Source organism: Podarcis filfolensis (genome assembly GCF_964270895.1).
Source record: "Podarcis filfolensis genome assembly, chromosome: 17".
Classification (NCBI taxonomy): Eukaryota; Metazoa; Chordata; class Lepidosauria; order Squamata; family Lacertidae; genus Podarcis; species Podarcis filfolensis.
The window spans coordinates 4731225-4758906 of record NC_139621.1 but is presented as its reverse complement, the minus strand read 5'-3'; the positions used below and the strand labels follow the sequence as shown (position 1 = coordinate 4758906).

General features: G+C 43.9%; 1 protein-coding gene across 19 annotated transcripts in view; it reads right to left on the bottom strand.

The window, feature by feature from the left end:
• The window catches only part of WNK3 (WNK lysine deficient protein kinase 3), an 88109-nt gene that overhangs the window by 38670 nt on the left and 21757 nt on the right, over window positions 1-27682 (bottom strand). For 5 of the 19 annotated variants that reach the window (XM_083592593.1, XM_083592590.1, XM_083592591.1 and 2 more), the window contains 9 exons: window positions 19832-20004; window positions 17606-17826; window positions 15092-15249; window positions 13241-13329; window positions 12032-12251; window positions 9240-9528; window positions 6847-7040; window positions 5841-5993; window positions 486-3368 (listed from right to left, as the gene is read on the bottom strand). In XM_083592593.1, coding sequence (XP_083448719.1) covers window positions 486-3368; window positions 5841-5993; window positions 6847-7040; window positions 9240-9528; window positions 12032-12251; window positions 13241-13329; window positions 15092-15249; window positions 17606-17826; window positions 19832-20004 — 4380 coding nt within the window. The remainder of the gene's footprint in view (window positions 1-485; window positions 3369-5840; window positions 5994-6846; window positions 7041-9239; window positions 9529-12031; window positions 12252-13240; window positions 13330-15091; window positions 15250-17605; window positions 17827-19831; window positions 20005-27682) is intronic. The other 14 variants (XM_083592583.1, XM_083592587.1, XM_083592595.1 and 11 more) reach the window with 14 other exon arrangements.

The following is a 27682-nucleotide window of genomic DNA, read 5'->3' as shown; positions in this document are numbered from 1 at the left end:
GCCCCTCTGCCTTCTGGCCCCATTCCTCCCCAGCCTGTTTCTGTCTCTACCTCTGGACTGCTCTCTGCCACAGTCTCTCCCTTCTCACTAAACCCTGTCACCTCTTTTGCTTCACCCTCTTCTCTCTCTGGCCACCCACCACCAAGCCCCTGGCTCCGAATCCTCTTCCCTTGGGGGCGGGGTTCCTCGGCTGGTGCCTCCCACCATTCCTCTGCATCCAGCCAATCCATGATCGTACCACAGCTCAAAGGCGCTTTGCAGCCCCGCAAACACACTCAAGCCAGCCAGGCCAGTGTGGAGGGGCATGACCTGGGGAGAGCCCTGATGGCCAGATACAGAAGCATGGAACATCTCGTCCAGCTTGGCCCTAAAGTATGCAATCACCATTCAAAAGTCAAAATACTTAGCCATTTTGTCTGGCTTTTCTTTTGAAGGGGGCAGGAATCCTGGGAAACAAGATATTTTTTTAAAAACGAACGATATACCTGTGAAATGTCTTGTCCTTGAACGTGTTCTTGGTGTGGCTGTGTCCCTGCGCTAAGTGATGCTTGCTGGTTCAGGGCTGCTGCTGCTGCTGCTGCTGCTGCTGCTCCAGAACTCGTTGAAGGGACCTGCTTCTGGACCACTGGCTCTGCAGGCAACACGGACCCCTGGCACATTGGCAGCTGCTGCTGCTGCTGCACATATGCTGATTGTACTGAGGAAGCTGTAAATGGTTGGTTATTATCAGCTGGCTGAAATGCTGGAGGTTGCTGGAGGAGGCTAGGACCATGCAGGTGCCCGGGCAGTTCTGGCGGCTGTTGCCTTGCATAAGCTGGCTCTGACTGTTCTGGCATGGAAGACACCGTCTGTGGTGCGTTTGGGGCAGACTGTGGGACTGTGGCATTGAGGGGCTGAGGAATAGCATGCTGGTTGAACTCTTGATAGGGAGCCTGTGGCTGCATTTGTGGGATAAAAGATGGCTGAGATGGGACAAAAGGGGCCTGTGATCCTGGCTGTTGGCCTTCTGCAAACTTGTGTCCCGCCTGAGGAGGCTGCAGCTGCTGGTGCCCTATGCCGGAATCCTGCTGGATCAGATATGTTGATGGCTCAGGCTGGAGCTGCTCAGAGGGATAAGCATGGGCCTCCACTGGTTGCCCTAGGCAAACCTGCTGCTCCATGCAGCCAGCGCCACTATCCTGCACCGTATATAACGATTTCTCAGGAGAGCGCATGGCAAAACTCCGTTGATCTGCAACCTGTACTGCTAAGTGAGCCTGCTGGATCTCTGGAGGCGGAATTAGATATGGCGCTGGCTGGTTTACGAAAGCTGCCTGTCCTTGGTAAAAGGACTGCATTGGATATGTCGGTTGGTCCAAGGGCTGTCCTGGATACACTCCAGGGACTGCATAGACCAGTTGCTCTGTGCACGGGGGCTGATCAGAGCCTTGCATTGTGTAAGCGACACGCATCTGACATGGGGCTTGCTCTGGTACCTGGAGCTGGTTGGTGGGCTGCACTTGAGGTGTCAGCTGCTCTGAAGCTGGGAGCTGGTGGGGGGGCTGCGTTTGATATATTAGCTGTTCTGGGGCTTGCAGGTGGTACTGGATGGGATAAGCCACCTGCTCTGGAGTTGAACCCGAGAGCTCGGCCTGCTGCGGCTTTTCTACAACTTGTTGAGTGACAGCTGCCAACTGCTCCATAGAGCTGCCCTGGAAAAGAAACTGCTCTTGTTTCTGCTGCTGTAGAGGCAGGTGGTATAACATCTGTTGCCTTACACAAGGATGTTGATCTGTAGATTGGTGCATCTGAATAGCTTGCTGCTCTTGCTGCACCAGGGAAGGCTGTGCCGAAGCATCGAGGGGCAGCGTGGGATACTGTGGGCACTGTGGAAGTTGAATCGGCTGTGGCATGGCAGAGACCTGATGTACTGGCACAACCTGCTGGGACTGCTGAATGGAACCAACCTGCTGGGGAATTTGTGGAGATTGCTGAATGGAGCCCACTTGTGGGGGAATATGCTGAGACTGCTGCATTACTGCTGCCTGTTGAAGCTGTTGAATAGAGGCCATTTGCTGGGGCTGCTGCATGGATGGAACTTGCTGGGGCTGCTGCACGGGTGCCACCTGCTGGGGAACTTGCTGGGGCTGTTGCATAGCCACCAACTGCTGAGGAACGTGCTGGGACTGCATGGATGTTGCTTGCTGAGGAACATGCTGGGGCTGCTGCATGGACATCGCCTGCTGGGGAACTTGCTGGGGCTGCTGCATGGGTGCCACCTGCTGGGGAACTTGCTGGGGCTGCTGCATGGGTGCCACTTGCTGGGGCTGCTGCATGGACATCGCCTGCTGGGGAACTTGCTGGGGCTGCTGCATGGGTGCCACTTGCTGGGGCTGCTGCATGGACATCGCCTGCTGGGGAACTTGCTGGGGCTGCTGCATGGATGCCACCTGCTGGGAAACTTGCTGCATTGTCACCTGCTGGGGAACTTGCTGGGGCTGCTGCATGGATACCACCTGCTGGGGAACTTGCTGCATTGTCACCTGCTGGGGAACTTGCTGGGTCTGCTGCATGGGTGCCACCTGTTGGGTCTGCTGCATGGGTGCCACCTGCTGGGGAACTTGCTGGGTCTGCTGCATGGATCCCACCTGTTGGGGAACTTGCTGGGGCTGCTGCATGGATGCCACCTGCTGGGGAACTTGCTGGATGGATGCCACTTGCTGGGGAACTTGCTGGGTCTGCTGCATGGATCCCACCTGCTGGGGAACTTGCTGGGTCTGCTGCATGGATCCCACCTGCTGGGGGACTTGCTGGGTCTGCTGCATGGGTGCCACCTGTTGGGTCTGCTGCATGGGTGCCACCTGCTGGGGAACCTGCTGCGTTGACACCATGTGTTGAGGAGCCTGCTGTGTAGGTGCCACCTGCTGAACAATTTGCTGGGGCTGCTGCATGGGTGCCACCTGCTGGGGTACTTGCTGGGGCATCTGTTGAACTGACACCTGCTGGGGAACTTGCTGGGGTTGTTGAATGGAGGTAACTCCCTGTGGAACTGATGGCAGAGCTGAAGGGTTAGGAAGAGCCTGTGCTAAACTTGGCATATTGTTGACAAACTGAACTGAAGGCTGCCCCTGTAGCACAGGTGAATGACCAGCAGGCACAAAGCTGGCAGAAGCATGCTCCAGTTCCATTGATCCTGCAGCAGCTGGAGCCTGACTACCGATTCTAGCAGCAGAGGTCAACGGTATGTTAGCTGGCAGGTGTTGGTTCACCATCTGTGGTGCAGGGATAGTCTGAGGGGAAGTGGCTGTCAAGATCTGCTGGGGGACTCCCATGATGGATCCATCCAATGTCTGCCCTTCTGCACTGTAGGATACCTGTGCATCTGGAGCCTGGTGAGAAGAAGATATTTTAAAAAGTGGTTAAACTGATCGTCCTTTCTCCAAATCTTACTGTAAGGAACCTCATCATTACCACCAACAGAAGAATCACTCTGAGAAGACTATAACAAAAAGAACTTGTAGAAGGAACATCAACATTCAAGGGATTTTGTATAAGTTAATAAACAGCCGCTTGTAAAATTCCATCACCTTGGCAACACACTTTCAGTGCTCCAAAATAACCACCTTATCTGTAAGCTATATGAAGGGTAGCAAATAACCACTAACACTTCTTTGCAATTTCAAAAGTATTTCAGTAGCTGGACAGCCAGTATTTAACTTAGCTATGTTCCAACTAGAATAGAGGAGTGGGATGATGGATTGAATTCTTATGTTTAGGGTGCCTGAGGAAGAACTACCGGTATTTTTCATGTCCATTCTATGAATACCGTATTTATTGCTCTATAAGACTCACTTTTTCCCTCCTAAAAAGTAAGGGGAAATGTGTGTGCGTCTTATGGAGTGAATGCAGGCTGCACAGCTATCACAGAAGCCAGAACAGCAAGAGGGATTGCTGATTTCACTGCGCAGCAATCCCTCTTGCTGTTCTGGCTTCCTAGATTCAGAACATTTTTTTCCTTGTTTTCCTCCTCCAAAAATTAGGTGCGTCTTGTGGTCTGGTGCATCCTATAGAGCGAAAAATACGGTACATTCTACAGGGAGCCGACTGCCACTGCTTCATTCTACAAGCATTTCCTAGCGTGCATTCAGTTCTGTTTAAAACAGAGCTCATAATTTATCATTCAAGCTTCAGCCTCCACTGCATCATATAAAAACTCCTACAACTCTGTCACGGGATCAGATATTCAGAGTAAAGCACGCCTGCTTAAGGCAGAGTAAAGCTGCCTTAAGAAAAGGAGGACAGCATCAATTCCAGACACACCCAAAAATTACAAAGTGGTTTTTCCACAAGATGGTAAAGTAAATGGTATAATTTATTTACAAAAGCGACCATTTCGGGGTTAATTGTGACTAATGTATCTCAAGTGTGAGAACTCCTCAGAGGCAAGAGTCACTTCTTGTTGCTGGAATGTGGAGTTCTTCCATCCTCTCCCAAAGCAGAGCTTTTGTAAATAAAGTATAGCACCTTGTGAGGTCCACCATGACCAAACCACCACGGCCCCACCTATCAAGCTGATTCCTCAGCCTTGTGCAAGAGCCTTTCTGCACAATTAATTTTTATGCAACGTGCGTTTCTCCACTTGCTGCACACAACTTGTTGCAGAGATATCAATTTCCAAGCGTTCAGAGCTAAGCTACCTTTACCTACAAATGTATGAAAGCAATGGGTAGAGAAAGGGTTGAGCAATGCCTTTCTTCTGCCACTTATCCCTCCTAAAGCAGTTAGTTCAGCATACCATTGCACACATTTGCATGTAATGTATACTTTTGAGATAAAAGAGCAATACTCTGTACATGAAAATGTTTGCACCACCACCACTGCTCCTGATGCTGACAGAACAGGGCCACAACTCAGGGGCAGAGCATCTCCTCTGCATGCAGAAGAAGGTCCTCAGTTCAATCTCTGTCATCTCCAGGTAGAGCTAAGAGAGACACCCACCTGAAACTCTGGAGAGCCGCCGTGTACACTACTGAGATGGAGGGAACAATGATCTGACTCTGCATAAGGCAGCTTCCATATGTTCCTATGTTCTTGTTACTGTGACCACTGAATGGGGTATGGGTGCCGGAGTGCCATGGCACCTACTAGGTGTCATTTTGTGATGCACTTAAGACCAAACCCCCTGTTAAAATGCAAGCAGGTGAAACATTAGATCAGTGTCTCCTCTTCCACTGCACAGTGTTCATAAGAAGGGACAGTTTATAAACAGAAGCAGCGGGGTGGGGGATGTTTAACCCTTCCCTCACCAAGCACTTTTCTTCTGCCAGTTTTTCAGACCAAGTTTATATCAGAAAAATGTCCGCGAAATCCCCTGTGGGGGGCAGAAAGCAGATTGAAGTAAAAGTTTCAGAAGAAAAGTGACACTCTTTCTCCCCTGTCATGTCTTCATTGCAAATTGCCCCCTCTTGAGAATCCTTTGCAGTGAAGAAATGACCCTCAGGCTTGTGTTACATACGGACATGTTGCAATGTGCAGTTTAACTTCGACTTGTGAAGCAAACTCCATCACCTGTTCAACATTTGATGTCATTTGGGGGGTGTTCCCCCCACCACAACCCAGAGGCTGAGCACGTGCCCCATGCAACTTCTCCATAGCGGCACACATCATCCGGACAGATTTCTTTTTCAACAACAAGAACGTCTGCTACACTATCTCCCACTTTACGTGACTGCCTGCTCTTGTCACAGCGAAGTCCCTTGTAGGCGTATGGCTCAGAGTCCAAGATGCCCTTGTGAGATGCTATTTTAATGAGGGTTTGAAAAGACCATCAGGTCAGTCGGACTATCCCTGGAAGCCCTTACCAGCCTCGGTGTGAACTGCTGAAGTGCAACAGGAGACGCCTGGGCTTGAGGAACCACAGGGGGGGCCAAGCTGTGGGTGGGCAGGGTTGAAGGCTGACTCTGGATTAGTGGTAAAGCGCTGGGGTGGGCCACATTTGCTGGCTGTTGTTGCACCTAACAAAAAGATAATTAAATGGACCGTTCATAGAAAAACTAATTGATTGCCTGTGCTTCAGCTCTCCTGGTCCCAGCTGCCCTGCCTGCATTCTCCGGCAACATAATTCTCCTGGGAAAATGATACATCATCCTGAGACATGTTACCCACAGCACAGATTGTGGACCTATACCATCGGTGAGCCACACAAAACATTGTTGTAACATTACTTACTGCAGAATCCAACAGCTTAACAGAATGTATGGAAGGGCCCCCACGCATCTCTTACACCTTTCACTACCATTCTTAGGAAAACATTCCTCCTCCAAGGCATCCCTTGGGATCCCTTCCAACTCTACAATTCTATAGTTCTACGAAAAGGCAAACTCAATGGATGATAAAGGGTGCCTCTGGATACACATGGTGGAACAAGTTCAGGACTCCTCCCATTCTAGGCTATCTTAATTCTACTACATGCATAGACTAGAGAAACCTAGGACCCTTAAACGGTTGACTTCTATATTTTTGAAAAAAGACAAAGGCCTGGTCTACACACAGAGAGCAAAAGGAAGGTAGAATCACCATTTTGTTTAATGCCCCTCTATCCGAAAAATCCATACAAGTAAATGTTGTTTATATCCTTTTAACTTATATCCTACCATTAAGCTCAGGAAGTTTTATAATTGTCAGAGAATTCTGCATAGATCTCAATTCTGTGTATCCTGAATCAACAGAGGCCAACTGAATAAAAGATACTGCCTTAGCTATCTTATTTTATTCCTTCTCTAAGACTAGCACAGTCACGACAACATTTCCAGAAACTCGATACAAGCAGTTCTCTTACCATATTTAAGAAAATGATAGGTCACTTACCCCTGCCATCGACTGGTAATGTCCCACCAGCTGCTGGGAAGCGTAGATGTGTCCTTGAACACTGTTTTCAGCTTGTGAGAGATTGGGGGCCTGTTGGGGGCCCATAATCTGTTCCGAGGAGAAAGCCAGGCTATGTTGGCTGGAGGCATCCGAAAGTATAACTGAACCTGCTCCTCTCTCAGATAAACTGTCAGCTGCGTCAGTGTAAGAGGAGGGAAATAACAAAAGATAAGCTGTTTCAGAAGAATCCATAACAATTCCCATCCTTCTCCCTATCACTGCCTCATGCAGACAAACTGCTTGGACTTAATGAACTGGCCCCATTGGTGGAATCCCACAAAAGGATGTCCACTAGTACAATGAAGCTTCCCCATCCTTCTCCTCCCTCCATACCCCACCTCCCGAAATTGGGAACACTGCATGGGGCCAGGAGAGGAGACATCTTTCTGTCTGGTAAGATGAAAACCTTGTGCTGATGGAACAACTGCTATAGTGCTACACTGAATTCAAGGGGCATAACAGGAGCTGTCTACAAATGCCTCATCTACAAGGATCAAATATTTACTTGAGGGTGGCAAGGAAGGGTGATCCAATCTTTTTAAAAAAATAATCAACCCTATGCTTTTAAGCTGGCATCATTAAGTTTTCTACATGGAACACAGGAAGCTGCTTTAAATCAAGCAAGAACACTGGTCCGCCTCATTCAGTTTGGTCTATGTCGTCTATACTTGCTAGCAGAAACTCTCCAGAGTTTCAGACAAGAATGAGAATTCAGGTCTATGTGGAGATGTCATTGCTTGAACCTGGAATATTACGCATGCAAACCAGGTACTCTGCCACTGAACTATATGCTTCAGGTACATATGCCCCAAACCTCTTTGGAATATTATCTCCTGCTTCTACTAGGAGCTTCTACTAGGAGCAGTGGATAGAGTGTTGAGCTTAAACTAGGGTTCACAGACCTATAAAGCCCATGAGCTTCAGTGGTTTAGGCTCCCATAACCTAACCTACATCACAAGATGGTTGTGAAAACAAAGGAGGATAAAGCTACTTATCAGAACGTAATCCTATGCAGGCATAAACATGACAAACTTGCATTCCATGTAAATTCTGAAATCAGGCAACAAAGGCTTTTTCATTGAATTCTTCTCAGCTCTGCCAATGACACCAACCCATGACCATGCCTTGTTTTGGGAACTATATGCTCTTTGGCAAGGACTAACTCCTGACCTTTAAGCCAGCATCCTTATCAGAAATATTCAACACTTATGGAGCGGTTTGTGAAGGAACCAAGCAATATTATCACATGTTTATGCCAAACAAATGGTGACGAGGAAACAGAACACCAAATAAGGTCTGATTTGTAATGGAACATTACTCTGGGTTGGGAATAATCAAATGTCTTATTGTACAGTAACTGGAATTGTACTTAGTTTTGACCCTCTTGTTTTAATGTTATGCTTTAATTGTTGTAACCTGCCTGGGACCTTAAGGTAAAGGGTGGGTAAGCAACAACAACAACTACTACTACAATATTTGAAAAAAATATTTTTTAAAAACCCTGCTGGATCAGGCCTATGGGAAGTTTGCAAGCAGGACCTGAGTTCAAGAGAACTCTCCCCACTTAGGATACCCAGCAAATGGTATTCATATTCTACACTTTTTTAATCAGTTGCTTCATTTGTGGCTCTGCCTGGCCAACAGTGCCATGGAGGTACGATCAACCTGCTGTTCTAATTTCACTACTCCAGTGTGGCACGTCTACCAACTGAACAGGGAGCAACATCATGGGTAGCTGCTGACCTCAGATGTTCTTTTATTGGGCAAAGTGGCTGCAAGCAGGTGGCTCTATGTTGTGTGAAGAGTTGCAGCGTAGAAGAGGAGGAAAAGGCTCAAAACGGCCACACAACTTGGCTACCCCCAAGCTGCTTTTCCCTTCTGAGGAAAAAAAATGGTACAAGTCTTTGTATCAGTAAAGGAGAAAGAAGCTGGGCTGAGCAGCAATTTTGAGTAGGCAAATGGTTGTGAGCAAAAGGGTTGTACATTAGAAAACTCTCATCAGATCATCATGGCTGTGCTGGCTGAGGCTGATTGGAGATTCAGCCCAAAACATCTAATGGGAGTTCTAGTCCAAAACATCTGGAGGGCATCAGATTGGTAAAGACCGATGTACATGATATTAGCCAACAATTCAAACTGTGGGCAACTGCCACAGATACATGTCACAGTTTACATGCTAATTGACCTCCAATAAAGCAGAAAAGTGCCAGGAGTTCAATAAATGCCTTGTGGAGATGCATCTGGATGAACAAAATGATGCTCTGATTCACTCTTTATAACCTTAGTTCAGGATAGCATTTGGGAGGACAGGCTGCCTTTGGTTGCTCATTACCAGCAATGGAGGAGCTGTGCTGCATTTGTTGAAGGATTTGCTGTCGGACATGTTGGTCCACCTCTGTTTCCTCGCACTCCGTCCTGCTCTGTTGGGAAGGAGTGGTGAATGATGAGCCCTGTGGCTGGAGTAATGGTAGCCCACTTGGCAGCTTGCTTTGAGAGTCTCTTCTCTCCTCCAGGTAGCCCACCTGCCTCCGCTCCCTTGTCTTCTTGATTAGGGAGACACGATCCCGGATGGACTTAGCCACAGCTTTAGAATCACTTTCGTGGAAGAATCCTGACTTCACCTGGACATCAAAAAAGAACGGTTCTATTAAGTATAACTCTGCTCCTCTGAACTGGTATCCATCGGTGTTTAGCAATGCTTTTCTGTAATTTCACATTAACTCAGGGTTCCATTACAACAGAACTTGCATTGACCACATACTAGATCAATCTTAGACCTATTGTATGGAGCGCCAAACAATACAGCAAGCAAGATAAAAAGGTAAAGGTACCCCTGCCCGTATGGGCCAGTCGTGACCGACTCTGGGGTCGCGCGCCCATCTCGCTTAAGAGGCCGGGGGCCAGCGCTGTCCGGAGACACTTCCGGGTCACGTGGCCAGTGTGACGAAGCTGCTCTGGCGAGCCTGCACCAGCGCAGCACACGGAAACGCCGTTTACCTTCCCGCTATAAAGCGGTACCTATTTATCTACTTGCACTTAAGAGTGCTTTCGAACTGCTAGGGGGGCAGGAGCTGGGACCGAACGACGGGAGCTCACCCCGCCGACCATATGATCGGCAAGTCCTAGGCGTTGAGGTTTTACCCACAGCGCCACCCGCGTCCAGCAAGCAAGATACAGACCCACAAATTCAAGTGCTGCTACACTTTGGTTATGGGTTAAGGTCAAGTACATTGGCTGGATCAATACTAATTAGTACTTTTGTGACTGTCTTCAACATTAATATACTGTGATGAAAATGGGTAGAGACAGAAGCAAAAGTGGACAGAGCAACAGATCTGTCTCTTACCTTTGGATAGTACACTATGTTCTAGGCATGTAAAAACCACACCTCTCCAGAAAACAAGAGACATCATTGCAGCTCAAGGACACATTCCAAGCAAGCAAGAACACTCAAGTAAGGTCCAAGGCCGTGCCAGTGAGGGGCACGGCCTAGGGGAATCTCAAGGGATGGAGAGAGAGGCCTAGTGGGCCACACTTGGCTCATGGGCCAGATATTCCCCACCTCTGATATTTATGTTACTTGATTAGAATAAGTTAATTAGAACAAGATAAATATAACCACAATACTGTCCATCCTACTCCAGAAAATGAATTATTATGAAAACAGTCACGTAACAAGTGGCTCTTGCTAAATCCTTGAATTATCCAAGACAGATTTCTACTGATGGGACGTACAGTTATATTTTCAAGTAGTGATCCAGTTTAAAAGACAAGGAATTCAAGCACAGGTGCTGCATTAAAATGGAACCGTCAAAGGGGAGGTTCTTAGCTACCAACTGTTAGCAAAGTCACATCCAAACCTAGTTGAAAAATAAAGGGGAAATAGACCCAAACAACAGCTTTAGAGCACAACATCACAGAGCCATTCATAAGACACAGAACAAAGCATCCTGAAACAACAATTTAGGAGACTTCATAGCTGGCTGGTGGGTGATGCTTAAGCAGGAGTCAATTGTGCGCATATACATATGAGCAGATGCACTGCTATGACTCCTTGCAGTATCATTAGCCATCAGCTGCTACTTGTCAGGTTGCTGTGCAGCCAAATGTTTTGTGAAAACAAAACCAAGGCAACAGTGAGGCAGAATGAAGAATCTGCAGTCTAAACAGATAACTTGGGCAAAGGAGAATAAATGAAACAAAACCGTAAGAGGAAAGGAGGGAGAAAGAGACTTGTTTACACTAATGCAAAAACTTCATCAGCTCTTGGCTGGCTTACGATTCACATACTGTAAATGAGTATAAAACCACAGCTTCAGAAATCATGCTCACCCATTGGCAAGAAGCTGACCAGTCCTTAGGTGACCTTATGCCTTGTACGTAAAATGCACTACTACCTGTCCAAATGTCTCCCTGCACACAGAAAACTAAACTTGCAGCTCTGAGCAGGGTGGAGTGCACTATTAAGCTAAAGTTAAGTGGGAGTTCTGTGACTGGAACCCCACTTTCCCCCCACAGACTTTTTTTGTTTCTTGAAAAGCAGCTGGGTAGATGGGTGGAGAGAGAGTTTTGGATCAAGGCCATGGAATGGAGATGGGTTGTTATACCCCTTTGCTCCTGTGCGGTTTCTTTTTAAGAAATGGTGGGGAGTTCCAGGCAAAGAACGCCCACTTAACTTGTAGCTTGGCTCCATGGAGAAAGTTCTAGCCTAGCCTAGTTCTCAGGGAGACGTTCCTAAACATTTGCTTCTGTGTCATCCTCTGTAGGACTGGGTTGCAAAAATATTTCTCCTTGTAAACCAAATCTTTGAACCGTGTGCAACAAAGAAGTCAAGATTTACCCCTACGGAAGACATTTGGTCCTATGCTGCCCATGGCAATAGTCTTGTTTTATGGTTTTAACCTTCTTATAAACTGCCCAGAAAGCATCAGTGACTGGGCAACATAAAAGCGTAGCAAAGAAATAAAGAATAAAAATGCAACACTCTCTAAAGGAAAGTGTAAAAGTGGGAATAAAAAAAATGGTTCAGTAAACTCCATGTTTGGAATTTAGCAAATAAGAAGTGGCTGGAGATGCTGTCAACTCAGAAAGAAAAAAGGTAAGGGAAGCAATGGTAATACATACCATTTCACAAGCCACTTCCTCTGGGACATCTGTTTCCAAGTTGAAGCTGAACTCAAGGGCTTCATTATCTTTGTGCTTGCCTTTCAGCTTCTTGGGATCCTCTACCCAAAGTCTCAAAGCCAGGGAAGAATTCAGTCCGTCATCATCCTCTGCCAGTTCCACTCTAAGTCCAGTGTCCTCAGCAAAGAAGGCATGATTCAAAAGGTCTTTGATGGATAACCTGGCAGCAAAATAATGGGCAATCACAGAGTGTCTTATGATACCCACACCCAGTGCTGGATTTACATATAAGCTAAACATGCTATAGCTTAGGGTCCCACTCCCTTGGGAAATTTAAAGGGGGAGGGGAGAACGGGATGTACATTTCCAAAACAAACAAAAAACAAAAAAAACTTACATACAGCAACAGTGTTTTGTGTTGTGTATGGACCTGTTAGGTCCATAAATTACCATTTAGCATATATTCAACACAAAAAAACAGTGACAATTTGTTGTTGACAAAGGACAGCTGGACATATAAAGGGCCCCATCAGTAGCCTAGGGCCTCATCAAACCTAAATCTGGCCCTACCCACACCAGTGGTATAACTGACAACTGGTGGGTTGCTTTCATCCCATATTAAAGTTCCCTGAGGGACTTCTGTGATAGGTGTTACATTTATTTATCCAATAAGTTTATAACTCACCTATTCAGCACACAAAAAACAAACAAAATTTAAAAACAGGAACAATTGCTTAAAAACTGACAAACCGCATTTAAAAACAACAAAATTGGACAGCCAGCATTTATGACACATCAAAAAAATACTAAACAAAAAGTTTTAAAGATCCAATTAAAGACAGATACAAGCTTCTCTGGGACAGAACTGCATCAACATCTTGCTATACGCATCACGTGGGCACTGTTTTACAGTTTAAGCACTTAGCAGTATTTCAGGGGAAATCAAGCAGACACCTTAATTTCCCTTCACTCAAGACCATGCTGTTGCAGGGAGGGGAGAGAAAGTGAAACAGTAAAAGCTTCCCAGTTTTCTTCGAAAGGCATTATGCAGGTGCTTAAAAGCACTATGCAAAGCTGGAATGCTTTGCTTAATCAGGTTTTTTGTTGCCTGTACCAACAACTCCCTAGTTAAACTCACAATGACCACCCCTTAAATTTAGGGTGCACAACTTGGAGTGAGGAAGAGCACAATAAAATGGACCTGCTCACCTTTCAGATTTGTTTTGTCGAATGCAACCTTCAATGATCTCTTTCACTTCTGGATCAATAACCTTGTTAAAACTGGCAGGTTTAATGCCCTAGGAGAGAAGTGATGAATAGAAGTGATGTTAATAGATAATGCCCAGCAGGAGTTCTCTCCATTGCTGCTACACAGAATTATGGAAAATCCCCAACTGCTCCTCCAAGCAACCTAAGTTAGTACAGTAGATCTTAACCATATAAACCCTTATCCTGAAGACATTCACTTGGAAATAAGTCACAGTGAATACCACCCAACTGACTTGCAAACTGCTGCCATTATTCCTTTTCTTAAAATCCCAGCTTTTGCTTCTAAACAAAATCAAGCTGGATATCCAGGCTTTATGTAATATGCATTGTGAAAGGGGTCAAAAATCATTCTAATTCATTTGACTAATCTCTTCTTACCCTTATCTGGCCATTCACAGCCAGAAATAAGAACATTTCTTTCCTGTGCATGAAACTTAACCTAATAAAGAATAAGCTACACCCCAATGTTGCTTTCTTTGAGGACACAGAACACACAAGTGTCCTGCAAAATGTTTTTGTCACAAAGCTGAGAATCTTTGTCTTCTATACCTCTAAAGTGTCTTTCCAGGATGTATCCTCAACTCCTGGATATTATAATGTAATGTACAATCAAGGAAAGTATCAGTTTCATCATGGAGAAACATAAATATCATCAAAACTATCTGAGTACTCTGGCTAGTATGCTAAAATAACATTGCACTCTGAATGCACATATAAAAAAACTACATTAGGCAATACCCAGAAGCAGCTCCCCTACCATGAGACAAAGTGAAGCAGCTGCTTCAAATGTTTGGTTTTTGGATGCCATTACAGGCAGCAGAGTGGGAAATGAGAGCTCAGGCCCACAGGACACAACTCGCCAAGAAGAGCAGAGCACTGTAGAAATAAACAGCTGTGCAAAAGCACAGTAGCTCCTGTTCATGACAATACAGTTTGCACAAGACAACTTCTCAATAAATTGTGTCCATGTTAATTAGTAGAAAGAGAGTATCATTTGGATTTTCCTTCTGTCCCACCATTGTGTTTTGACCTAGTCCTGGCCAACCTTTATTGCCAAGTGGGAAAATACCATAATATGGTAAAGTGTGAAAACTGCAACTACTGGTAACTTGAGGGAGCACCTTTGGCAATGATAGACAGAATCCTTGTGATTTTGCTATTAAATACTTCCACAAACTCCTTCTCCTCTGATCTGTTTTCTGACACACACACACACACACACACACACACACACACACACACACACACACAATGCACCGACCTTCAGTGTAACTAGTTCATTACAGCTACCGAACAAGCCACACACATTAGCCAGAGAATAAATGCATGGAAGCTATTTTTGATGTCTGAATGAACACATCATTTGAGTTGCCAGTCTGACTATGAAGCTGGGAGGAAGAGATTATGCAGGGATTGACACTTATGCAGCTCAATATTGTTAACTGCCCTGTGATCCTCAGGTGAAGAGTGGTATAGAAATTAAATAAATAAATAGACAAAGTTTGGTTAAGGAACCATCCATTCAATTTTTGGCCTAAAATAAGCAAGCTTACCCTTGCATATTGTGCCATCGGAACACCAAACAGTAGTTAAACTTCTTCTGCAGATGACACACCTGAAACTATCAGTCACTCTAGAAAAAACTCAGCAATGTCTAGATAAGTCCAGGCTAAGTTTAGCAGCTGCTTTGCAGGGCAACAGGACTAGCATTAGTTCTGAATAATTGGCTTAGTTGCCTTAAGCTCCCAATTCACAAGTTTACCCTAACAAAGAAGTTACATTTACACCTACACTGGTGACTTTTCGGTAGATTTGAGCTGCGTTTTGGCATTCAGAATATGGGTATTCAGAGGTCGCCATCTCCAGCATACACATTCCAAAAGCATAGACATCAACAGACTCATCATAATGTTCTTCATACATCTCAGGAGCCATAAATTCAGGAGTTCCTGGAGAAAAAGTAAAAAGAAGCCAATGTTTTTCCACATTTTGGACTGCTGCAGTCCATCAACAAGCATTTTGCAAGTGGTGCTGCTTTCCATGCAGTAGCATCCTATATACTGTTATAGATTTGGTGGGGGGACCCCCCTAAACCCTAGAAATTAATAAATGGTAGGGTTTTGATTAACGGGGATATGTATGAAAGTACAAGCTGCAGAACTTTGCCAGACAAGGAATCCCTGGACTGCCTTATGCAAACCAGCCTGGCAAGCCTGGCAAAGAGCTAATCTGTTAGCATGGCAAAATGGGTTGATGGGCTATCTGAGAGGGGTCCATTGGCCTGGGGAAATAGATGTTGCCAAGGTGATGGGGTGTGTGTTTGAAGTGACAGGAAAAGGGAGTCCTTAGCAAGCTGTTCCGGGAAGAAGGAGGAAGAAAGACGGGGATCCATCTTGGGCAGGATGGCTGAAGGCTGGCTGGGAGAGATGCCTTAGATTCCATGGCTGCACTGCTGTGGGGGACAAGCCCCTCCTGAAATGACCATGGTGTAAGAGCTGGACTCCCTCCATGCAGACTGAAGCTGTAAATAGGTGGATATGTCTTAAAGCTACGACAGTCCCCGCCGTGCCTCAATTCTCCAAAGGAACACAGACCCTAGGTGAGTGCCTGGAATCCTATGGACTCTTGCTACTGCTCAGCAGAGAGAGGGAGAAGCACCCAACTTTTGTAACAATACAAAATAGCGAACGTAATCTCTGAATGTGGATCCTTAGATAGCCAAACTGCTGCATTTCACACAAAAGAGGGAGATACTAGCTGTGGGGAAACAGCAAGTTTCGAAAACAATAAAAAAACCTAATAACAAAAATATATGAGGAGGTGAAATTAATTCAGTAACAACCAAGTACACTGTACTCAGTTGACATAGAATGCTAACTGACCATTAGAAGGAGGGACCAAAAAATTACAGGAGAAAGATGGAATAGAACATCCCAAAAGACAATATGACTGCCTAGAAAAATCTGCTGCAGATCCCACCTGTCTACCCTAATTCTGCATATTCTGACTTCCTGGAAAACCCCAAGGAGAAGAAAATAAAAAGAAACAATCAGACTTCTATTCTATCAGAACCTCTAGCATTTGAATTAGGCATTTGATGAGCAAGTACTCAGAAACAGAACTCTTTCAGTCATGGCATCCTTACTTTGGAATGCCCTACATAGCAAGGCCCAGATGGCTGCATCTATGGTGAAGGATCAAAGTTCAATGGTAGAGTATCTGGTTTGAATGCAGAAGGCCCTAGATTCAATCCCTAGTATCTCCAGGAATGACTGCGAAAGATTTCTTTCTGAAATGCAGGAAAGCGACTGCCAGTCAGTGTAGACAACACTGAGAAAGATGGAACAATGGTCTGACTCAGTATAAGGCAGCTTCCTATGTTCCTTCCTATGTTTCACAGTACGGACCTTTGGGGACTACGCCAATTGAATCATGGTTAAGGGCTCTGTTATGGGACGCGGGTGGCGCTGTGGGTAAAACCTCAGTGCCTAGGACTTGCCGATCGTATGGTCAGTGGTTCGAAATCCCCGCGGCCGGGTGAGCTCCCGTCGTTCCGTCCCAGCTCCTGCCCACCTGGCAGTTCAAAAGCACCCCTAAGTGCAAGTAGATAAATAGGTACCGCTTTATAGCGGGAAGGTAAACGGCGTTTCCGTGTGCGGCGCTGGTGCTGGCTCGCCAGTGGAGCTTCGTCATGCTGGCCACGTGACCCGGAAGTGTCCTCGGACGGTGCCGGCTCCCGGCCTCTTAAGTGAGATGAGCGCACAACCCTAGAGTCGGTCACGACTGGCCCGTACGGGCAGGGGTACCTTTATCTTTACCTTTACTAAGGACTCTGTTATTAGTGTGCTTAGTCTTGTTATTTGTTTGGATTTATGTTTCACATGTATTCAAACTTTTGTTAGCTGCTTTTGATTTGTGTGAACAAGCCAATGGGCTTCAACCTAGCAAATGGCCCATGAATGAATTCATGCAGATGAGTAACCATAATAAGGCAGCTCATGTATTAGGGTCCACCCTTCAATCTCTAGATTTCAGTTATGAGGCAGCCGAATTTGGGTACTGAATTTAGGACCTAAAACCATTACACTGGAGTGTGTTAGAAATGTTTTTCATTCATGGTCAAAATCTTCCAGTGGATCAGAAACATTACACTGGAACAAGTCAGGAAGCCTGATCTTGAACTCTTTATGCACTATAGCAGTAGCACTGCTTGAATACAATTGCAGATTCCAGTCTCTACTGAGGACAAAGAGAGACACACCACAAGTGGCTCTCCAGTGGAGTACACAAACACACTATATTCACCAATGACACTCTTAGCGAACGATGTGCGCATTAAGGTGGCCAGTCCCAGATCGCCAATCTTCACTGAACCAGTGGGCCCCGTGATGAAGATGTTGTCACATTTCAAATCACGGTGGATGATGGGAGGGGTCCTTGTGTGCAGAAAATGCAGCCCTTTCAAGATCTGTCGGCACCAGCTCCTTAACACCTTTGGCTTCATGACTTTGAAACGCTTTAAGTACCTATGAGAGAGAACACCACACCGCAGATGTTAACCACACCATCAAGTTAATCCACTTGCATAGTGCTTTCAATCAAGTTTTTGTGGAATTTTACACTGACACTTCAGTGATTCTGAGTAATATTCCAATAATATTAATAAGTTTTTGTGATGTTTGGGTTCTGCAGGATATCACAACATGAGCAGGGGTTCCATAAATGAAAAATAATCACTGGGTTAGAATACCAAAAGATAAAGAGGGAGTCAGCATACTACAAGGAACTCTGTCTCAACTGTTTATAACAATCACATCTAATGTGCTATATGTGGGCCTTAGAATAATAGAATTGTAGAGTCCGAAGGGACCCCAAGGGTCATATAATTCAACCTCCTGTAATGCAGGAATCCTGTCAACAGCTGTCCCTGAATGGGCATGAACCACCAACAACCAGACACTGACCTATGGCACCACTGTCTTGTGGAAATCTCAAGTGATCCATCATTTGACTGCCCAATTATTAATTTGGACATGCAGATGTTATTGTATTAATACAGTGCTTACATGCAGAAATCTGTGCTTACAAACAAAAACTGGAGTTTTTGGTGGACTATCTGCTCCCTCACATGTAAATCCACCTCTGCATTATCATCATCTGCAGGCCCTGCTTCCAGGGCCCTCCCCTCACTCCTACCCCAGCTCAGAAGGAAGGTGGGTGGCTATTCGAGTCAGGACCTTTTCTGCTGTGGCACCTAGACTTTGGAATTCCCTGCCCAGCTATACGTAGTTGACAAGCACCCACTTTATGACATTTTCAGTTCCAATTGAAAACGTCTCCCATGCCTTTGATATTAAGCATGATTTAATTTCGTTTGTTCTCTAGCTATCAGCAGCATTCTTGGTTTTTGCTTCTATTGCAAATTGTGCCTTTGATTGTTACATCCTGAGCCATTCAGTTCTCTTGGAGCTTAACAAGGCCCATTGATTTATACATCTCATGCAGTAACTTATTGATGAGCTATAGGCCTTTTCATAAGGGAGACCCAACATAAGTTTGAAACTTCACACAGGAAATCTCATAAGTTTCTCTTGGGGGTGGGGGGGAATCTTATAAATTCAAGTAGTAGCATCAATGTAAAAATGAAGTTATTTGACAGTTTTAATTTATCTTAACGGCCTTAATTTTTGCTGAACAGTTTTCTACACCTGGGGGTGGGAAAGTAGTGGTAGAAATTAGAGAAGGACTAGACCAAAATTACAGAACAGGCTTCCATCCCTCAGTCATACATTCATCTTTCTTGTTACACTGTGTATTCCATAATATTCTTTTACACAGAATTTCTACATAGTCAGCAATGCTTTCTCAGCCCCAGTACAAAAATCCCAGCACATTTTCTTTCTTTCCTGATTATAACCAACTCACATAACGTATATGATCTGCCAGCTTGAAATCAGTAATCCCTAAAAATCAGTTAATTGCAGCAATTTTGCAATTTAGTTGATCTTCGCTGCTGCCATGGAACACTGACTCAAGAGACTTCTCAGTACACTCTCCTATTTCTATCCCCATCCCACCCCAAAGAAAATTTAACCATCAATGCTAAGTACACTGGTTATAATTTCTATAGAACTTTAAAAGGCTTATTTGTATTCAGTTTTTGTTTCCTTTATTCCACCTATTATATAAGGGTTTACTCAAGGCCAACCAATGAGTCTTGTGGCTTTACAGGTCTGTGAATCTGACTGCCTCATATTCAAATTCAACACTGTTTAGTGCACCGTACTGACATGAAGCAGATTTCAACCATACAGATTAATCAGCAAACCACCATGCCGCAGATGGGTAGCAAGATATTTACATATATCCCATATATGCCACAATGCAGCTCTGGTGCCAAGTGTCTGAACTTTGATGTGGCTGGTCTACAATACAACCACATAATGGAGAGTGGGTGAAAACAGTCCCAGCAGGTGTGAATATACATTTTTAAAAAAACACTATATCAAATTTGTGAAAGAAAAAACATACGTCTTCAGTGTTCCAGATGTCATCAGCTCAGTTACCAATACAATGCACTTCTTTCCTTTAACAGTTGATTCCCAGGAATCATAAAATCGGACAATGTTAGGATGTTGCAATCCCTTGAGCATCTCAGCTTCTTCTTTAAACCTCTGCTGCTCAGCTTTGGTCAGCTTCCTGTCCTAAAATGAAGAAAAGATGTACAAAGAATCACTACGTTATGTTGTGTAAGAATTATCAAGCATCTAATTAAACTTATGTCAAAACAAATTTGTTAGTATATCGGGTTCCACAAGACTCTTTCTTGGTTTTGGTGTAGCTGTTATTCCTGGTCTAGGTTGGTCAAGTATGGGTCACACTGCTGTTTTAAACACACAGTGAGAGAGACACCAAACATGAGTGGTGATGATGATGATGATAATAATAATAATAATAATAATAATAATAATAATAATAATACATTTTATTTATACCCCACCCTCCCCAGCCAAGGCCGGGCTCAGGGTGGCTAACAACCAATAATAAAAACAAGTTGAATTAATACAACTTAAAAACAAGATTAAAATACATTAAAACATTAAAAGCAATGGGTGATATCCAACAAAGCAGTTCAACTAACAGGTCTTCCCTTTGTGAAACAGAAGGGAATCTCCTCCCCTCCCCTCTGCCCCTACACACATACACCTATGCCCTCCCCTTCCTCTGTTCTGGATTGTGTGAGGAAATCTAGAACAGGTTTAGGGAGTGCATGGGAAGAGGAGAGGAAGGGGGAACTTAAAATGCACCACTAGAAGTCCTACAGTATTTTGTTGGATACTGCCCAATGAATGGATATAGCCATAGTCAGCAAAAAGAATGAAAAGTGCTGCTTCTAGAAATTCTAGGCTTCTAAAAATTTGTTTCGTGGGGAGCATTAAAGTAAGAAAAACATTCAAGAAAGTTTTCCCAGATGCCTTTGGTTTTTACACACTTGCAGATTATATATACTAAGCAGGACCCGACTGGCTCCCTGATATAGGTACTAAAAAACTGAAGGCTATGACGCAGCTTGGAAGCTGATTTGAATGAACATGGCAGAAGACTCCCCGTGAGTCTGCGCGATTTCAGGTAAAAGCTCCTTCTTTGGTTTACTCAATAGTGGCAGTGATGGCAAAGAAACATTATTTCTCCAACACTGCTGCATCCTCACAGTGTCATCCAGTGGAGGTCCTTCTGGTGCCCTAAGGCCTTCTCCAGCTTGGCCAGGGATATGTGAATAAATCCTCAAGAGGCTCATTCTGACACATTGTGGTGCCTGTCATATGAGGCCCTTTTCTAGCTCCCCCCCTCCCCAATTTGGGAGGGTGGCAACAAGAGAACGGGCCTTTTCTGTGGTGGCTCCGACTGTGGAATGCTCTCCCCAGAAAGACTCCCCTGATGCCATCATTATATGTCTTTAGACACCAAGCAAAAGCATTTCTCTTTACCCAGGCCTATGGCTATTAAATGATCTATGGCCTGTAAAAGTGTAGGGAAGAGGAGTGTTATTAATATGATTGTTTTACAATTAGGCTGTCTGTATGCTTTTTACCGTGTTTTTATTATGTTTTTATTGTTGATGTTTTGTAGTGCATTTTTGGTGTTGTGCACCATCCTGGGATCTTTTGATAAAGGGAGGTATATAAATTATTATCATCATCATCATCACCACCACCACCACCACTTTGAGAATAGAAACCACTCACATTTGCCTTGACTTGGTCACCAGGGAAGGTAACCAGAGCACATGTAGGCTTGTTTCATTGGATGAATTTCAGCTGCTGGACAGAGTCCTTGGACATACAACCTATATACTTAACCCTTTGCTTTTCTTGGCTCATAATATCAAGCCAGGAAGAGATTGGACCAACACTTCCTTCAAAGAAGGGCTTCTCCAACTACCCTAAATGAAGAAGTTTTGCAACTAATCCTGAAAAATTCCCCTCTAGACCTAGTTGCAAATATTCCCTTCCTACCCCAAGTGCTTGAGTGGTAGGTTGCTGTGCAATCAGTTTCCTGGATGAGACTATCTAGGTCTATTTCAGTCCTGCTTTGTTCTAACACAGAGGTTGCCGGTCATTTTGGTGGATGAACTATGGAGGGAGAGGGGAAGGGAGGCGTGACCTTATAGACTCTCCTATACCTCTCACCAGCTTTTTGCACCATTTATATTTTGCTACCAGATGAAGACCTTTTTATTTTTAATTTTTAACACTTGTAATGTTTTTTCTGTTAAAATACATATACTTTTAATGTAGCATTTTTTTATTAATTGTAAAAGGTGGAACACTTTTTTCAAAAGCAGGGCATACAACAAAGTGCATGTGTCCTCACATTCTGTCCAGTGCCTGCCAGATGTCAACTACTGACAGGAGGTAGAGGAAAGGCTCTCCGACAGAACTTTAGAGTGAGACTTTCCTTTAGATATCCTATAGCTGCAGCTAAGATGGTAGTTAGAAGAGGTCAAAGTAGGAAGGCACTCAATCCGTCTCAACTCATCCTTTGAGGCACCATCCTAAAGCATGCACCAAGTGTAGAAACCCTACAGGGCAAGGAATGAGAATACCAGTCCTGGAATGAGAAGGAATGAGAATACCAGTCCTAGAACTAGAAAGCTCTAGTGGTTTTGTAGGTAGAATGCTGGACTATGACCTTGGAGAACAGGGTTCAAATCCCCACTTGGCTGGGGTGACCTTGGACCAGTCACGGTGGACCAGTCACTGTCTCTCAGCCTAACCGACTTCACAGGGTTTTGATGTAAAGATAAAATGGAGATGGGGAGAGCCACATGCGCCACCTTAAATTCCTTGGAAGAAAGATGGGATGTAAATGTAACAAGAAGAAGAAGCGTGGGACCACAAAGAATGAAGTCAATATTTCAAGTTGTAGTAGTTGCAAGGACTACTAATAATTTTCATCTTAATGGGAGTAGTGGGTGTTAACATCTTCAATAACAGCATGAAATAAGATATGTGATTTAACAAACAAGTGATGCCACTCATCTGGAAGTCAAAATAAATGATTTTAATACTTGCTGAGTTCAGAACACTTTATATCAGTACCAGGCTTCTGATGATCTCTAACCTCCTTCAAGGACAAATGCAGCAAACTCAGCTCAACAGAACAAAACACTAACTCAACAGAGGATTCTGTGTTTAAGAGGAGGGTAAAAGTGTAAGATGTGCCTTGGGCTAGGTTTCAACCTACTTCTGCCTTTATGGTCTAAGTATTGAATCAAAATAAAACAGTTATGAATGCTGACCTAAGTTATACATAGGCAAATTATTTCCTTTTTCCTGCTACCGAAACTTCCAACTTGCCTTAAACCCAAACCAAACATTCAGACAAAGAGGACAGACATGTACAACACACACACACACACACACACACACACACACACTTACTTTTAAGAGAACTCTCTCTTTACAAATAAAATACCACAAAATGCATCAGCCCTACTCAACATGACGGCAAATGAGTGATTGTAAGTTAACAATCCCCTTTAATTCCTTTGGCTGATGCTCAGTTAGCATAAATTTGGCAGCACATATATGCAGCAAAGCCAGGAAACACAATGAGAAAGGGAAGGAGCAATAATGAAAGGGACAGATGCCAAGAGGATGCAGTCTTCCCTCCACCCCCAACAGCCCAAGGAGAAGTGGGCACTGCTGGCCTCTTCACATCTGATGGGGCTCTGAACAGCCACTTCGCTCAACACAGTTCTACAGGAATGACAAATCAAGGACCTCCGAACAACTCAATTGTTTTATGTGCCTATGTTCAAGTGATCAGCAAGTGACAATTTGCAAAATTAATGATGATGGGTGATTTTGCAAAGCTGCAAACATTTTATTGTTTCCTTCAGGCTGGCTGAAATGCAACTGATTATAGAGTAATTGTTTTTGATGTTATTGACTTAATGCAAGCAATTAAGTCATGCAACTTAACAGCTTGCAGTAAGAGCTGTTGGACAGTGGAACAGACTCTCTCAGAAAGTGGTAGACTCTGTTTTAAAGCAGAGGTTGGCTGGCCATCTGTCAGGGATGCTTTGGTTGAGATTCCTGCATTCTTTGGGGGGTTGGACTAGATGACTTTCAGCATCCCCCCTAAAATTCCATAAAGAGATACTGTTGACACAGAAACTTGAACTCATGACATACGTAGAGCACCCAAAAAAATTTTCCCACACAAACGCACATTTAGTTTGGGGAGGAGAAAGAATATATTTGTACTTGCCATTTATTTTCCATTGACAATAATGAGTTTTGAATAGCATTCAGGAATCGGACACCATCCTTTTCCCATTGGTTCACACAAACTGAACTGGCATCAAAGGCCCCACCTAAAACTGCACTCCAAATTCATGCTAGGTTAATTTACAACAAGCAAGCTTTGTTTCAAATGGAACCTTTTGTTAATTGGTCAATTGCTGACTGTCAACAATTCAGTTCCTGGTTAAACAGTTAGCTGATTATCCAGAATAACCACTGAGCCATAAGTCAAAAATTAGGATGCAAAAGACAATTGCCATTTTTGGCTATGCGGTCAGAACCATCAACGAAGTTCAATGTGGTGCTAAGTGAAAGTCCCTTAGCCCTGTTGCACTAGCAGAATGGTTCTATTTTATAGTGTGCCTATGTTTATGTTCTTCTGTCCCTTGGACACCTGCTAGGTGACAAGCGACTAAGAAGTCAAATAAATAAAATAAATAAATAAATGGGAAGGTGCAAGAAGCCAGCATGGTTCTTGTGACTGGTTGCACAACAGATGACTATAGCACAAATACTTCCTGTTGCACAACCAGTTTCACCAACTTCTGCTAGTGTAATAGTTGTGATGGATTTTATTTTGCCAAACCATGATTCTCACCCTTATGCTAGCACAACAGCCTTTGTACTAGTGGTCAGAGAATGTGAAATCTGGACTATCATTTGCAAGACTCAGGAAAAGTACATAAGAACAGCCTGCTGGATCAGGCCAATGGAACAGCTGTCTAGTTCAGGATTCTGTTTTCAGTGACCGACCAGATGCCAAAGGAAAGCCTGTAAGAAAGACCTGAGCATGATAGCATTCCCCAGTTGTGATTCCCAGCAACTGGCCTTCAGGAGCATACTGCCTCCAACTGAGGAGGTAGAACACAGTAGTAGCATTCCACTGAGCACTAGCAAGACCTCACATGCAGTGTTATGTTCAGTTCTGGGCATTTCTGTTCCATGAAACTTTAAGCTGGAAATAATTTAGAAAACAGTAAGTTTAGGTTAGAAAGCACACAGCATGAAGAAAGTTTGAAACAGCTAATTATATACGGCCTCAAGAAAAGGAGGTAGGGAGCTAATATGAGAGTTTTACAAATGTATCTCAAAAAATGAAAAACAGGGAATTCTTCATCCTGCCCAGAAGACAGGACAAGAAATAACTACTGTAAAGTAGAATAAAGTTACATATTAGAAACAGCTTGCCAATTTGAAGAGCAGTTATCCTGTGGCAGGAAGTACAGAAAGAAGATATGCTGTCTCCTACCTCAGAAATTAAGGCAGGCATCAGCTGGGGATGTTTTATGCTTAAGATGGTTGGACTTACTACTGTATAATGTCCTCACTTAGTTATAGAAAGGTGTATATGTTAGTGGGTGTCATGCAACAAAGTGCCTTGCTGAGACTACTCACTATAAGCTAAATATCCCCACTAATGCACTCCAAGCAAGCAGTTAAGCAGGTTTATCCATCCATAAACATAAAAATGGTTAATTGGCCCACCAAGAAATCAAGCCATTAGCAAAAGAGGCACTGGAACAGGAAACTTTTCTGCTTCACTGAACTATATAATATGCTAATTTCTTTCCCTCCCTAACTACAGGATAGATTTTAAAGCCTTTGTTTGTTTTGTTGCTCTTTTTAAAAAGGTGACAAGTTACAATGGCAAATTATCTGTTCGTACCATTTAGAGACAGTTTTATGCAAAATCTATTAAATTATGTAATGGTCTTATGCTTCCCTTTCTTATGCAATTGTCATTTTTTACAGTAGGTTTTAATTCCAAAGTTCTCTTCTGAAGTTTAGCTGTCCAGGGTCATCTTTTATTTTCCATGACAATAAAAGAAACATATGCTTACTTAGCAAAAGCAGTCTCTCGTTCACTTATATAAGCCCACTGAGCTACAACCTCTTTGGAACATGGATCAGTGTTTGCATTTACACAGCATGTGCAATTAACATGATGGTTCTAACCATTAGAAACTAAAAACAATCATATATACTTTCAGCACTCACTAACCCCAGTATGCAGAACAAAGCTTCACAAGAGTTTTACAGAATTTTCCCCTCCAATTTTTGCAGATAGTTGAAACGAAGGGCTGCAAATGGTTAAAGAATGCCATCCATGCTAATATAGATTTCTGCAGAAAGTGGGAAGTCAGTCCAGATCTTTCAATTTCTTTCATACATCATCATCTCTTAGAGGCTGGTCCCAAGAAATAGTACAGAAACTACAACATAGCCAGCCAGTTTTGGCTTATGTCATCAAGCCTAGCCTTTCTACTGCAAAGCTACGCAATCCGAGCTAAGAACAGAAAACCCCTGGGTGGCTTTGCACATGTAGCCATATAGCACCACAAATCCTGGCTGTATTGGCTGACTGGTCAACAGAATAAAGGTAAAGGGACCCCTGACCATTAGGTCCAGTCGCGGATGACTCTGGAGTTGCGGCACTCATCTCACTTTATTGGCCGAGGGAGCCGGCGTACAGCTTCCGGGTCATGTGGCCATCACGACTAAGTCACTTCTGGCAAACCAGAGCAGTGCACAGAAATGCCATTTACCTTCCCACCGGAGCGGTACCTATTTATCTACTTGCACTTTGTGCTTTCGAACTGCTAGGTTGGCAGGAGCTGGGACCGAGCAATGGGAACTCACCCCATCGCAGGGATTCGAACTGCCGACCTTTTGATCGGCAAGCCCTAGGCTCAGTGGTTTAACCCACAGCGCCACCCACATCCCTTATGGTCAACAGAATACCTTCCCATAAATCACTCCATGTCTGCCGGCAATTACAATCCATACAGATATTAAAATCTGTAGGGAGCAGCTACATACATTGTTCTGCTCTTGCTAACTACCATTACTGTACTGCTTTAACCAGCTTATCTAAGAATTAGAGCAGACCTCTGTCACCAGACTTTCTTTTCCTTCCACATAAGTGTCTGATGCTTTGTAAGACATCCCAATGTCAGTCACTCTTTGCAGCTGCAAAGGCAAAACTTTTCCAACAGCTTTGGAACAAAGACAAAGAGTCATTGTTTACTTAAGTGCTGATCACCTGCCTATGAAGCCAATTTCCATGACTTGTTCAGTTTCTATGTTTCCTTTTTGTTGATTACCTTTTAAAATGACCGATGTTCCAACATAATCTCTTACTTTTTAATAAGCCAAAATAAACAATAGTCTAAATGGCACTCAGATGATCTGATAGCTGCTTAATATTGGAGGGCAGAAGGGCAAACATTTTGCCTGCAATAAAAAATATAACTAATGGAAGAGGGGGGCCATATAGGCAACTGATGAAAAGCAGAAGGTACTTATGATTGTAAAGTCTTACATTCATCTTCATTTTCTAAAATTAAAGATTTGCTTTCCTTATTCCATGTGGTCAAATATCTCTTTAAATGTAGTAAAATAATGAATTTATGGCCTTGTTGGTATTGCTACCAATTATATGATCTACCCTTACTGAATCCATGTTTTGAGACCATATACTTTTTGAATCAATTTCTCATACAAGCAACTCTTAACTTGCACAGGGGTTATGCTCTGGGGATATTGCCTAAAGCCAAAATTGTGTATAGTC